The sequence below is a fragment of the Falco peregrinus genome, chromosome W, assembly GCF_023634155.1.
Source record: "Falco peregrinus isolate bFalPer1 chromosome W, bFalPer1.pri, whole genome shotgun sequence".
NCBI lineage: Eukaryota > Metazoa > Chordata > Aves > Falconiformes > Falconidae > Falco > Falco peregrinus.
The window spans coordinates 13910056-13925747 of NC_073743.1; the positions used below are offsets into that span (position 1 = coordinate 13910056).

The window sequence follows — 15692 nt, forward strand, 5'->3', positions numbered from 1 at the left end:
TATATTCTGCCCTAGGAAGGATTATATCTGTTATCCTTTTGTTTGTATGAAATGCAATTTATGTAAAGAGAATTGATGGGATCATTGTAGCAAGGATTTTTTCTTATGGGATCACTGTAAAGAGTGTTATAAAAAAGAAAGAAAAATAACTGCACAAGCTTTAAAATTGTTGGTGGCCACTGGATGAATAGTTAAGTGGACCCAAGCTTGGTGGGAAATTTTGGCACTTGGTATTAACCCAGAAAAGGGGTGTACACACCCAAACGAACCTCTAGAATCCCACCCAGAGATTGTACAGGTAATTTGTAGAACTACAGTGCCTAAAATTCCTTGTGTACAACCTCAAGTTAAAGCAAAAAACTGGGAGGCCTATAAGGAGCGAAAAAAAACCCAGGAATATTCTCCTGAAGAATACGTTTGCTGCCGAGAAGATGGTACACCTCGCTGCACTAGGCAAAAGTGTAGGTGAAGGAGGCAGAGACATAAAGAAGTGGAGACTGAAAAAGAGATGCTCAAGGGGGCTGTATAACAATGAACAACATAACTCACCCCCGAGGCCCCAGACCTTATTGCTGAAAGTGAGAGGGGAAGGCACAAGGGACACAACCAAATTACATAGGATAAAAAGGGAAGTTTTAATCAGAAAGAACCCACCAGTCCTCCCCAGCATTGGGTATTTATTTGGTTTGATTTGTATAAATTTAGTACAAGCGGAATATAACCCCCACCAACCATTTAAGTGGTTCTTACTTCGGTGGGAAGATCAACAAATAATTCAGATCAAGGTGACACCTGATGCACCCTCCTTCAACGTCACGATCTGTCAGCTGATGGGCTTACAGCTTATGGATGGTTGGCAATCCCCGAATTGTGCTAGCAACAGGAGCAAATGGGACACTAATAGTAGGAATACATATTGGTGCCCAAGTTCAAATCCCGGTAGGAGTTATTATAATTCCCCTGGTCATTTTTATTGTGCCTACTGGAGTTGCGAAACTATTGCCACAGCTTGGACCCCGAAACAACCTGATAGATTTCATACAATAATGTGGGGTCCCTTTGGCTGTACAACCCCTTCTAAAACTGATGGTGGAACTGTGTGGCACCATAAAAATTGTAGGTACCTCTGGATAAACGTCACTAACCCGTACAATCCAGCCTGGTTTATTGGCAAAACATGGGGAGTACGATTATATGTAGCTGGATCAGATCCTGGGAGTTTAATATTAATTAAAAAGGAAATAACAGTACCTGAGCCTCAAGCAGTGGGATCTAATCCAGTGGTAAATGTTCCAAACGACTCACTCAAAAAGTTAAAGAACCAAAGTGTTACTGTGATCCCCCTCCAAAATGATACTGACACGGTGGAATCAGATCCTGAATTAAAAATTAATCCTTTATGGAAACTCTTGAACACAACTTACCAGTTATTGAATTCCACAAATCCAAATATGACCCAACATTGCTGGTTGTGCTACGATATTAAACCTCCCTTTTATGAGGCAATAAGCATAGACTCAAAGGCGAAAAGGGTAAATGGTTCAAACCCGATACGATGTTTATGGGATTCTGAAAGTCGGAAACAAAGCCTGACGATGCAATATGTATCGGGACAAGGGAGGTGTATTGGGAATGTACCCCCAGAGAAAAATAAATTATGCAAAATAAAAGCTTCCCTGAAAGGGAAGCCCCCCGCTGATTGGCTAATACCAGCCAGTAATACCAAATGAATCTGCTCCAAAATTGGAATCACTCCCTGTTTATCTCTTAAAGTGTTCAACGATTCTGAGAAATATTGCATACAGGTGATGATAATTCCCCGGATCATATACCACCCTGAGTAATTTATGTACAATTACCAGAATACCCAGAGTTACCATTTACGAAAACGAGAACCATTCACCTTTACGGCATTAACAGTAGCTACTTTGATAGCTGTAGGAGCAACAGGTACAGGTACAGGGATAACATCATTAATCCAACAGAATCAAAAATTACAGTCACTTAGGATAGCGGTAGATGAGGACCTACTTAGAATAGAAAAATCAGTAAGTGCCTTAGAAAAATTAAGATCACTATCTGAAGTGGTATTACAAAATAGAAGGGGATTAGACTTAATGTTTTTACAACAAGGTGGGTTATGTGTCGCCTTGAGAGAACAATGTTGTGTATATGCTGATCACACAGGGGTTGTAAGAGATACTATGACAAAACTTCAGGAGGGCCTAGAAAAACGAAAAAGAAAACGAAAAATGCAACAGAGCTAATATGAATCCTGGTTTAACAACTCTCCTTGGCTAACCACCTTATTATCTACCCTTGCAGGACCCTTGATTATGTTGATATTAGTGTTAAATTTTGGACCCTGTATATTTAATAGAATAGTTACAATCGTAAAAAACAGATTAGAAACAGCTCATTTGATGTCTATAAGAACCAAATATGAACCTTTAGGGAAAATACTGGAGGTGGAGGAGACCCTCATTTTAAGCCAACAGGAGCTTAAACGATTTGATGAACAAAATGGTGAAAAGAAAAAGGGGGGATTGTGATAAACTGTGAACTGTTTGTTCATCAAAGTTTGTAAGAACAATGGGAATTTAAATGGAATATGCAAAGGTCAGCCACAAGTATCCGGTCAGGAAGGGTTACGAAAAGAAACTTGAGAAGGAAGGAGGGGGTGGGGCTCATGAAGACGAGGAGTCCGTGATGTGAGGAAGACAAAGAGCCTTCATCCCCACTACCACCAGGAAGCCGAGGAAGGCAGAAAACGACCCTCTAGCAACAAGCAGCGCAGACGCAGAGTGCACCACTAACACCGGAGGACGAAGGGTATAAATCCAGTGACTTTCGGGAAGAGAGTGCGCGCCGTTGGTGGAGCAGGGGACTCCCCAGCCGCCCAGCACTGTTTTGCTTACTTGTCACTTGCTTTAATAAATCAAATTTTCTAATTGGCCAGTCTCTGTCATTTAATTGGACAGGTAAACTATAACACTCTGCCTGATGCAAAAAACCAATGATGATTTCCCAAGTCAGCATGAAATACCAGTGCTTTAAAATTAACACCAGGAATCTTTCTTAGTACTGATATATCTCTAGATTAAAATCATAGACTCATAGAATGGTTTGGGTTGGAAGGGACCTTAAAGATCATTTAGTTCCAACCCCCCTGCCATGGGCAGGGACACCTTCCACTATACCAGGTTGCTCAAAGCCCCATCCAGCCTGGCCTTGAACACTTCCAGGGATGGAGCACCCACAACTCTGGGCAACCTGTTCCAGTGTCTCACCACCCTCACAGTAAAGAATTTCTTCCTAATATCTAATCTAAATCTACCCTCTTTCAGTTTAAAACCATTACCCCTTGTCCTATTACTACATGCCTTTGTAAAAAGTCCCTCTCCAGCTTTCTTATAAGCCCCCTTTAGGTACTGGAAGACCGCCATAAGGTCTCCCTGGAGCCTTCTCTTCTCCAGGCTGAACAACCCCAAATCTAACTTTTAAAATGAACATTCAGCTGGCATTAGGCCCGACATTCAGCTTTTGTCTGAGAATGAAAGGATGGAGGTCGCAAAATGAAGCACATTGTTAAAAATAAATAAAATCATTTTAAGTGATGTTCTGGATCCCTCCTGAGATGCCAGTAACCCAGCTACAGTGTCTGGCTAAGACAAGCTGTTATGTGAGTGCCCCAGATGAAAATGGTTGTAGGGGACAGAGGGCTGGAGTCTGCTGTGATGGTCAAGGGTGTCAATCAGAAGGAGCTGCACTGAAGACAGTAGAGGTGCGAGGAAAAATCTTGAAGTAAAAGCCAAGGAAATCTGCTTTCTGAAATCAGAGGAATCCAGTTCTTCTGAGAGAAAAAAGCAAGGTCTGGCACATTTTGGGCCCATAAGACACCCTGGGTTTTGACTTTGGTGGAAGGAGTCAGCAAACCTTATACCTACATGATATCATCTTCACACACACCCCTGATTGCCTATGCATTTCCCAACAGATATGCGTTATTCCATCTATTTCACTCTTTTGCAGCACTGCTCCCCACACAAGCCTACAAAAATGTGTTATTGCCCAGATGCACAGCTTTGTGCTCTGTCCCATCTATTCATTCCTCTCACTGTCCTGGAGGTATTTTATACCTCTCCCAGGAGCTACAGATTGGCCACTATCACCTCTCGGAGGGTGGATGGGGAGGAGGGTAATGAAAGAGTGGCAGTGCTGTTCAGTCTGTGGGGTAGTAAATAACATAATGATACCAAAAAAAAAACCCTATGTGAAGGCCAGGTTCAAAATAAATAAATAAATGACCAAGAGGTGTCTATTCGATCCTTAAATCCAACCTAAATCACAGCCTGCAGCCCTAATCTATATTCATAATTATATCATTTTGTACAACAAGTTTGTGAGACATCTCAAGAAATTTATGTAAATAAAATTCATGGGTGCCATAGTACAGATTCCATATTATTAAGATTGATTAGGACTGCTGATGCTGTGATTAAAGAAGCCAACATTTACTGTTGCAATTAATTAGGTATTCAGAGACAACAATAACTGCAATAACAACAAAAAAGAATGTGCTGATACAGCAGAAAATGGAGACTGATCCTGTGTTTTATAGTCTCTTTTCACAGTTTAGGGACTGGACACCACTCAAAGACATGTCCCATTTTTTCTTCCCCTGCATGTCAAAGGAGCCATGAAATCCAGGGCATTTGTGCCTTCCACTCCATCCTGTTAGTTGGAAAAGCCCTTTCTTAGCATCCCCAGGTATTGTAGATGCTGCTTTGGAACAACATATGGGCCTACTATGAAATTGATATAGCTCTTTCCTGGAAATCAGGATTATCTTTATTATTTCCTTAATAGTCCCACCTCCAAGACCCATCCATAATCTGGGCCCTGCTGAGATGGGTGCTGTGCAAACACATGATAGGACTGGTGAAGCTTCCAGTGGAAAAAGCAAAAAAGACACATGACTCAGAAATGTGGAGAGGTGGAGGTGGCGGGCCAAGGTGACATACTAATACAATAGCAAAGTAATGACCATACTTCCCTTCCTTTGCCTAAGGTCATAAACACATAACTCAAGGTCATGTTTTAAAAGCTATTAAGGCACTTAACTCCATGTTTTTGGGAGCTTAGTTTAAGTCATCTTTGAAAATAAAGCTCAAGGTCTTAACTCAGGTGCCTCTGAAAACATCAGCATTTTTATTTACACTTTCTTCCAGATCAGAGGAGAAAATACTTTGGCTCTGGAAAGATCTTAAACAACCTCATTCATTATGGCTGCATCATGACCACTGGAAGTACATGGCATCATTAAAGTAGCTTAGAGTAGAGACGGAAACTTCTTATTATATTTTTAATGAGTGCATTCATTTATTTATTTAACCAGTAAAGCATGGTTTACGGCACATGGCAGATTGTTACAATATATGGCAAGTCATAGCCATAGCAAGACTATGGTTATGTACATAATATTGCAGCACTCTTGGACACTTTCAGAATGCGAGATATACCATAAAAGAAAGTAGTTTGGAAGATGCTGACTTTGGATGGGGACTGACATGTTCTTTTCTTCTCTATAATGTTAGTATAATTGCATGCTCAGCTTTAATATTTTATTTTTACCCTTGCAGATAGAAATGCAGATATGCAGAACCATAGGACATTGCCAGGAACAGATGCTACAGAGGAAATTGCAAAAAAATCCCATAACAGACAATGATGGAATAAGCTGCCCAGTGCTGAAAACTTCTTTCTAACACCAAGTAATTAGTGGCTGACTTATAAAGCATGAAGGTTTGTGTCCTTTCTACATTTTTATCCAGTCTAATGTGAGTGTGGATGTTCTCAATACTCATATAAATGTCTAATCTTTTTTTTTTTTTTTTTTTAATGCTGCTAAGGTCCAGGCTTCAATAAAGCCTGTGGCAAGGAGTATAGTTTTGGGAGTGCATAAATGGTCATGAAAAGGAACAGTATAAGAGAGCAAACACATGACATGTCCTACACCCAAACTGCTATGAAGTATCTTGCTTTCAGGGTTTCATTGTTAGTGGGGACAGGCAGAAGAAAAATAAGAGGTGAGGGTTTGGCCTGCCACTGTTCCCTTTACAGCTCTGCTGTAACTTAAGATGTCACTAAGTTATGGGGAAGCTGACCACCAGGAAAGAACAATGTGTTGTTGAAGATACACTGAGATAAATCCAAACTTTACACAAAGCAGACTATTTGTACATCAGCTTTACTGGCAGAAAGGAGCCTCTCTGCCTGCAGTGAAGAGGAGCAAGGATGACTGTCACCTTTCATTGTTAAACTTTTGGTGTTTGTGCATGGACTTAGTGAGAACTGCTGGCTGAGCAAGTCTCTGCAAAACTCAGAATGGACAAAATACCTAACTGAAAACTTTCTTTAATTATGGGGGTATTTGGACATAGTAACACAAGTTCAAGTCATCAAGATTCATCTAGAACAATCATCTTTTTCTCTGCCATCTGCAGTAATGGATCACGAAAGATTAGCTAAAAGGAGCTAGATAAACCAGAAAAAATATAGACACAGAAATGTATGAATAAACAGAAATGATAGACTCTCAAACAGGTAGATACTTAGATCGATGGATTGTTGAACAGATGGCTGTATTTATATAACCTTAAAGACAGGGTTCTTTCTTGATGCTGTGGTTGAGCTCACTGAGCGTACTAAGGGCTTCTGCAAATCTTCTGATGCCTCCGTAAGCTTCCAAACGCTCCCCATCCCTCTAAGGTTCTACAAACATGTATATACATGCTTATGTTTTAATTCAGTAAACCCCTTGATTTCAATTCTGCTTAAAGTTAAACCCATGGCTAAATGCTTACAATGGGGAGGATGATAGTTATTTTTCAGTACTCTTGGCATTTCTGGGCTTTCCTTTGCTGCATTCACAGGGTGGCTTTTTTCAGTGACATTTTCTGAACTGTAACTAGCTAAGACTTATATTTCTATGTTATGTGATATTTTTCCTTATAGCTCATAAAGTCCCTTGTGATATTCAGTCTTCTGAGGTTTAAGGACTGGCTTTTCTTAGGGGTTTTGTGGGCTTTTTGGCTGGAGCATCTGTCTCAGTGTCTGATTTCCTAACAGACTAGATCAATCTATTAGTGCCCCAGGGTAAAATAGTCCTTTGCCAGTTGGTGGCTAGGATCAGGTAGTAACATTTATTTATATGTTTATTGTTATGATTGTTAGTATTTGGGGAGAAATAGTAAGGAATGTCTTCTTAGCAGAAGTACAACTTAGAGGAGAGGGCTATCTCAAGTCATGAGGATGCTGAAAAAATGTAGGTGCACATTAGGGACTTGTAAACTCCTGAGTTCTTGGTGATTACAGCCTAAAGGTATCCATATATTTGTAACTACAGGTATAGAGGTAGGTACGTATCCTTTAACCTCCCTCATTCATTCCTGACTGCCAGGGCTTGCAAAATCACCCCTTCAGTATGATTTGAGCTAGTCACAGTGTATGAATCCCAGCAGCAGTTCTCTGGTGATCTGCCACAAAAAGGTGAAGCTTAACCTGTTCTGTGGCTATATTAGAGCTTCACTTTCCAGACCTGGTAAGGCAACATGGTTTGGATGAAGTGTGTACTTTGGAGACCAGCAGCTGCCTGTGTGCATGATCTGAGGGATGGAGCAGTTTGGGTGAGCATCCATGTGTACCCTCTGGACTTGTCCTTCCAGAGCCATCCAGATGCAAAGGAATCTCAGCAGAAGATACCAATGGTGGGTGCTAGGGGAAGCAAACAGACTTAGCATAGATCCTTCAAGGCTTCCCAGGAGTACTACTGCAAGATCTACCAGCATGAACTGGTCAGGCCTTAGATCAAATTTTACCTAAACCAAAACATGGTGAGTGTCCTGATTGTATTCACCAGACAAATCATCCTGGCATACAGCAGATGAGCATTTAATTCTTCAGCATAAAAATTTTCCATCTCCAACAGGCCCTTGATGTCTATCATCCAGATTTAAGTGTATAAAAACTTTAGCTGGGTAAGCCCTAACTACACCAATGCTAGAGTGAGCCCTGATGGCATGAGGTATAATCCTTCTGAGGTGGCTCATGCTAGACAAAGCCTGTGGATGTGGACAATCTTCCTAAGACTGAAGGAGAAGGTTGTGGGCACAGCATTGATCTGGCTTACCTGGGTAAGGGTGGATGCCATTAGCAAACACAGCTTCTGTGGCAGGCTGCCCATTAGCCTGCGGCGGGAGGCCAGTGAAACCATTCACCCCAATGGGAGATGGGATGCTAGGCACAGCTGGTGCAGTTATGCCAGGAGGTGTGCTTCCACCTGCAAGTGGGGAGGACACACAAATCAGAGCTGGTGAGCACTGGAAGCAATAACTATATGGAGAAAACTACTGACTATCACTCAGAAGTCTTCTGATAAACCAAGAAATGAAAAATCTGCCAAGCTGTCACACAAAGAAAGGGACTGCTTACCATTGCTCCTCTAGCAACTTAAAAGCACTTAAGAAAGGCTTGCAAAACTTTCTGCAACAGAATGAAAGTTTTGCTTGGTGATCATGGTCTATAGACTAGATCTACGGCTAACATCAAGCAATAGATGTCATCTTTGTGGCCGTACCAATTTCCAAAACTACTTTGTCTGCATTGTCTCATGAATACAAATTTCATGTACAAATGCATTTTGAACTTCCCCAGTACCATGGACCATTAAAAGATTTGGCAAGTTTATCTGTAGCCTAAAGGTAGCCACTGATATTTTTTTTAGTGTCACTGTTTGGCCCAAATATGACTTTGTAGAGTTTTAGCAGAGTTCTCCCAGTCAACAGGGGGAAAATTTGGGCTGGATTTGTTTCTTTCATGGAATCATACTACTCCCGTTCTTCCCAGATGCATCCTGTGGAGGACTGTAACGCTACTATTTCAGAAGAACAATTTAAATCTTTATGTTTTGGATGAGATCCCATCACCCACTGGTAAAGCATTGTTAAATGAAGGTTCAACAAGAAGTGCTGGGTCCTGCACTTGGGTCACAACAACCCCACAACATGCTATAGGCTTGGGGAAGAGTGGCTGGAAATCTGCCTGGCAGAAAAGGACCTGGGGGCTCTGGTTAACACCCAGCTGAACATGAGCCAGCAGTGTGCCCAGGTGGCCAAAAAGGCCAACAGCATCCTGGCTTGTATCCAAAACAGTGTGGCCGGCAGGACCAGGGCAGTGATCATCCCCCTGTACTCAGCACTGGTGAGGCCGCACCTTGAATACTGTGTTCAGTTTTGGGCCTCTCACTTCAAGAGGAACATAGAGATGCTGGAGGTTGTCCAGAGAAGGGCAACAAAGCTGGTGAAGGGTCTGGAGCACAAGTCTTATGAGGAGTGGCTGAGGGAACTGGGGTTGTTTACCCTGGAGAGGAGGAGGTTCAGGGGGGAACTTATTGATCTCTGCAACTACCTGAAAGAAGGTTGTAGCGAGGTGGGTGTCCATCTCTTCTCCCAGATAGCTAGCGACAGGACAAGAGGAAATGGCCTCATGTTATGCCAGGGGAGGTTTAGACTGGATATTAGGAAAAAATTCTTCACTGAAAGGGTGGTCAAGCATTGGAACAGGCTTCCCAGGGAGGTGGTGGAATCACCATCCCTGGAGGTGTGTAAAAAACCTGTAGATGTGGTTCCTAGGTACATGGTTTAGTGATGAACTTGGCAGTCCTGGGTTAACGATTGGACTTGATGTTCTCAAAGGTCTTTTCCAACCTAAATGATTCTATGATTCTATTATTCTATGATTCTAATTATCTGAGGGGAGAATTAAATCCCTTTGCTACCTCATTGTGTCCTCCTATGTATGTTTAAAGTGGCTGGGCAGTCTGTGCTTCTTGCTACATATTCAGTTTGTTTTTGGAGACCAAAAATTAATTTTGAATAAGAATGAAATAATATTTTTCTCTTGTCTTCTGTGGTGGGAAGTTAAATTATCTTCAGCAATATCTTTCTGTGTCAAGGTATACTACTGATTAAAAGCACCATTTTTGCAGTACCCTCTTTTTAAACCAATTGCAGAAATTTTCTTCAGCACAGTAGCATTCCATAATTAGTTAGTGCAATAACAGACTTTAATGACTGCTGAAATCTGTGTTGGTGCTTTAAAGATAGCCAATGTAGATGCATGAGATGTTTTAACATGTTCTGATTCGAGTAGCCAAAAAAATAGGCAATATTTCAGCTCTTTTCTTATAACCTGAGCAGACAAGCTGCTGGTTCCACTTTCATTATTTAATGAAGTTGGCCTTTAAAAGTGTCTTCTGTGGAGGTACAGGGAGCCAGTGGTGGCAACTGAAGTCCAAAGGCAATGCTCTTAGCACATGCCATCAGCTTGGAAATCACAAGGGGTAGTTAAAATTCCAGTTGCTTTTCTGGATCTCCTTTGCATAGACAATGTAAGTAATTTTTTCTAAAATTGCAGCAAGGGATTTGTGCTTGCTATTTTGTGCATGTCTAAGGAAGCTTAGGCATATTCATTGCAATTCTTTAATCTTCTTATAATGAATCACCTCCCCCCCCCCGAAGAGTTGAGATCTGTAGTTGGAGTAAAATTGGCATAATGTCTATTAGTTTTTCCTGGATCCAAAAGCCTTTAACTTCCCAGGTCCCATGCAACTCATGACCATGAATGAACTCATGGCCATGTCCTGAGGAACCCACTCTCCTAGAGGCAGGATGCACAGAAAACCAGCTGGATTAAGAGCACAGGAGAAGCAGGTTTAGACTGACAGGGAGGTGAGAACCCAAGAGACCTGAAGATAGTAGCACAGACGCACTATGCTCAGCCAATGCCTCTAAAGCCTCAAGGGTTACCAGTGTCCTTTTTCTAGCACAAATTTTCTTTTTCTTAGGAAAGATCAAAACCTTTTTTTTTAATGTTCCAAACACTTTTCCTAATGCCTATTTTCCAGAGAACTTTGAAATATTTCATTTTTCATTCCAAGCCAGAACAAAGATATATTTCAATGACACTAAATCCTGCTATGAAGCAGTATGATCATTTTCCATTTGGCTTTCTGAATGCTAACAAAAGCCAGCAGGAGAATTCACATTAGGCTTCAGATATCTCCTGGCTACTCAAAAATCACTGCTAGTGTTGTAGGCTTGCTTGCTCAGACATTATGTGAAATATTTTCTATGCATCTTATTACAAGCTTTGTGAGTGGTGTAGTAATATTAGGAGTCATTTCAAAGTCTAAACATTTCACCCAAGGAATAATTGTCAATGGCAATTTCCACCCATTACAGAGGGTTTTCATGAAGGAAGCTACTTATTCAAGATAAATCTGTTATAATGCCAAAGTGCATAGGCTTCATGACTGAAAATATGTCATAAGGAGAGTGCAAAATCTGCCACCATGAAAGAGATCAAGGGATCATCTAAACCAGCATCTTATTTTCAATAATGATCAGTCATGGGTGCTCTGGAAAGCCTATAAAAATCATGAGCTTTCCTCTCCTATATTCTGACAATAAGAGTTTAACAGTCCCCAAAAGGAATATCAGAAGAAGAGCAGAGCTTACACAGAAGAAGGGCTGGGATATTTTTCATGTGCTGGATATCATGGCTGGCACAGAATTTGGCTGTTGTACTGGTATTTACGCACCTTTCATAACTCGCTCATTCTCAAGACTTATTTATATGCAAAAGAGCTTCTGCTCTTTTGTGGTGGGGCCATCACATACCAGAGCCTGGATTCAGCTTTCTAGGCCCTGAGAGCATTTAAATTCCAAGAAGTCATTGTTTGACAATCTCTCTGCTCTTACCAACAAAAGACAAATATAGCTAAAGCAAGTATGATAATCTTTCCAGCAGTGGGTTTAAAGATTGTACGTAAAATTAAGCCACTTTTCTATTTGGATTTGCAGTAGCCCCATTGACTTGGGTTTTATACATTTATTGTTGTATAGTCATATATTCCAAAATGTGTGGTATAAGATTTTGAGTCAAGTGCTTTTCCGTGGCTCTCCATAAGTTTGTGTAGAATGACATCTGTCTGTCTCTCCCTTATTCCCCTCTCATACTCTAATACAAGCAAAGGAAAAGATAGGTATCTGATCCAGTAGCTGGTGACATTATTCCCAGCTACAGATTGCAAAGAGATGCTAAGCTCTGTGTGCATGGGGAGGGTTTTTTTGGCAGACAGAGGGTAGCAAAATTCAATTTATTAGGAATGTCCCTCAAGCCTTAGCTGCTGCAGTGCCTTATCCCCCTGCCATCCAGTGTTTGTCAGCCATGAGGCATCTTTCCTGGATGCTTTGTCAGACACCCTTTCCTGCTCCAGGGCTGGTGTAGACCTCTCCTTGTTCGGCAATGAAGCTGCCCCTTTCCTCTCTTACTGCTCTGCTTTGCAGGAGTCCCAGATCCTGCTCTGCCCAGCACTGCCTGCACCAGAGCTGGCTCAGACATAGCTCACCCCAAACTCTTCTCAAGCTGGTGCCCTCCAGGCCAGCTTGAAGCTTCAAGGCTCACACAAGGGCATTGGTATGACATGTCTTTCTGAACACAGTCCCATCCCCAGTGACTCTCAAAGGAACAACCAGCATCACCCCAGGACCCTTCTATCCTAACCTGTCCCTTAGGAATGGTCTTCTGAAGATGCATCCTTGAGTCCTCTGCTCCCTTACCAGAGTCAGTGGTATTATTGCAAAGCTCTCCAAATTCTCACTTCTTTGCTCTTGCAGTTTGGCCCCACTTTCCCTTCTGCCCTACTTCCCTACATTAGGCCACATGCCACTGCATGAGTACCTGATGATTCCCTGACTTGTTCCTGCCCTAAAGATTTCCTTGTCTTTCAAGCCCCAGGAAAGCCAGTCCTGTTTCAACTCAGCTTAATTATCTGCCCCCTGAATCATGTGATTCTTGTGACCCCTTAGAGCTTTGCCAGATCCTGGCAGCCCTTTACTGTTTCTGCTCCAGCAGCCAGGAAACCTCTCACCAAATACTTGCATTCCAGGTTTCACCAGAAGTCTTCCATGAGTACCTCTTGTCCTATTACACAGTAGCAAAAAGGCTTATGTGTCCCAAAGACATAGCTCATCTCATTAATGATATTGCATTTCACTGCAAACTTTATTTTGTTTGTCTTTGGACCAGCCTGGCTGTGACAGTGCCAGCACTGAACAACCCTTCCCCTTCCCTTGGGTGTCTATATGCACCAGTGTAGGTCAATGGGGAATGTTTTGTGCCATTTGGAAGATGCTCAGAGCTAAAGGAAAGTTATATAAGGGATAAGGCTGAGAGGGAAGGGTCATGGTTGAGAGCCCTTTCCAGTGCCTTCCCTGCCAGCCCCTTCCTTCCTCCCCAACAAGCCCATTGCGTCCTGGCTCTGGTGAGTCTCAGCCCTCTTGCTCTCTCCTAATCCACCAGGAAATGTCATGCAGCGAGAGACACACCTAGCCCAACAGCACACTGCTGTTGAGCCCTTTAATTTTTCCCTTATAACTATTTAATGATACAGATGCTGATCCCCAGCTGGCCCCAGCCCTGGCAGAGGCAGTAATAGCCTTTCCCTGCCCCTTTTGCCTTCTCCCAGACCACAGAAGGATCTGGTCAGTTCCCCTCCTCACTTCTGGTGGCCCTCACCAGCAAGACCAGCATTTCAGTAAACACCAACTGAGAGAGAATCTGTCAGCTAATATGTCCTGCCAGGTATCCCCAGGATGTGGCCAGATTTTCCTGCCATTTGCCCTCTCCACCCCCCAAGCTCCTTACCTGAGGTTGGTGTTAAGGGGGCAGCCGCCAGGCCATTCATGTTCAGAGCCGCCATCTGCTGCATCTGGGCTGCGGCAAAGGCTGCCATGGGGTTCAGGTAGCCACCCTGTGCCACCGATGCCATGATCGTAGCTTGCTGCTGCATCAGCTGGAACAAAGAGAGCAGGGGAAAAATATCATGCAGTCACTGGCAGGTCAGCCCGCAGCACTGGCACCAGGATGGGAAACCGGTGAGGGTGTGAAGCATCCCTCTGTTTTGAGATGTCAGCTCACCATGCGTGTGGCACCTCCCAGCCTTGGCCCATCTTCTCACTATAGGGGCCGGAAGCAAAGTGCATCATTGTATCTTGTGGGGTCTTTATGGTCCTCACCCCCTCATGTGTTCCCCAATGTGGAGCTCTCCCATGAGTTGAACTAAGCCCTCTGACTCCCTGGCCCTTCCCTGATGAGAAAGGCAGAGGAAAGACTTTATACATTCCTGAGCAGAGAGGTTTCATGGCTTATGTTGCTTGTAGCAAAACTCTGGTGGCTGCTAATGGAAGACCAGTGTATGTGCAGTGGTGGGGAGAGGGAATCCCTTAGCTTAGCTAGTTCTCTGGGGATAAAATGATTTGTTTTAATCTGTCAGTGACAAAAACGTTTTTTCTTATGCTGCTGGGAGGCCTCCGGTGGGCACTGAGCAAATCCATGACCAAACCTTCTAACCAGATTATAGCACCTATTTCCAATTTTCCAATGCAGCCAAGCAGAGACTCCTGGAAGAGCTATATGATGGAAGGGAGCTTGCCTACTTTAGCAAGATTAATGCTATGTAGCGGGAAAATCCCTTCCCTGTAGTTTAGATCTGGGATGACATCCTTAATTATTTTTTTTCCCACAAAGTGATCAAAGTGCTGCTTCTTTTAACACATCTACAAAAGGCACAAACAAGGAACCTGGGATATTTTTACAGGCATTTGGGGGTAAGAATTTTGGAGCAGAAGGGTAGTGAATGGTTATGCATGCTGGAAATGCTTCTTACATTAAAACCAGTCTTTGCTATCATTATTTTATGCTCTGAGCTTAGTACACAGACAATGCAGTTCATTTGTACAGTGTGTGTGCACTGGGCTTGTAAAATGTTCCTGGTGTGAAGAAGACAATTTGGATGTAGCTGCCTCTTGTCTCCTTCCCTTGAGCTGTACAAAGAGCCAGACGAGGTATGTCTGAATCTGTATCTGACCCCCAATAGTGACTGCTGGTAGAATACTTAAACTGTGAAGGGAAATAGAATGAGCAAAACCTCACTTTGTTCATTCCCCAGCCTCTAGCAATGCGTGACTTGATGATAATAGTGGAGAAGGAAACTTTTTCTGTAGTGATTTTAGCAGTGACTCATATCTTTACTGTCTCCAGAATGAGTACCACTGTTTTGCTGCTCTCTGTGATTTCACTCTCTTGCCCATCAGGAAATTATACTCTGATACTGTTATTTAAGCACGTGGGACACTCTTCTCAATATTAGGGAGACCCCAAATGTCATGGCAATTGCATAGTCTGTTGCCTATTGTTTGGTTGAATACTGAAATATCAACTAAATTAGCTGTTCATACACATACACACTATAACAGGTCCTTGAAATCACCACTCTCATTCAAATGCTGAAACTTTTGTTGTCACTATTTGTGAAGAGACAAAAGTAAAGGATCCTCTGCCACAGACCTGCAATATAACTGTGGATAAGTTGTGTAAACTTCCCTTGCTTTCTCCAGTGATAAAATGGGACACAAGATACCTGCCTCCCCATGTAGGAGTGCCTTCAGATCTACAGATGAAAAGTGCCATGCTACAGTTGAGTACTATTATTTTTTTGTAGCCTAAAGCAGATTGGTGGCAAGCTGGTGTCTTTCCCTTTGTTAATTAACCTTTTTTATTATACCTTG

At 42.5% G+C, this 15692-nt stretch overlaps 1 protein-coding gene across 47 annotated transcripts in view; it reads right to left on the reverse strand.

The window, feature by feature from the left end:
• LOC129783139 (CUGBP Elav-like family member 4) overlaps positions 1-15692 on the reverse strand; it is a 773173-nt gene that overhangs the window by 113392 nt on the left and 644089 nt on the right. For all 47 annotated transcript variants that reach the window (XM_055792940.1, XM_055792935.1, XM_055792915.1 and 44 more), the window contains 2 exons: positions 13771-13918; positions 8192-8341 (listed from right to left, as the gene is read on the reverse strand). In XM_055792940.1, coding sequence (XP_055648915.1) covers positions 8192-8341; positions 13771-13918 — 298 coding nt within the window. The remainder of the gene's footprint in view (positions 1-8191; positions 8342-13770; positions 13919-15692) is intronic.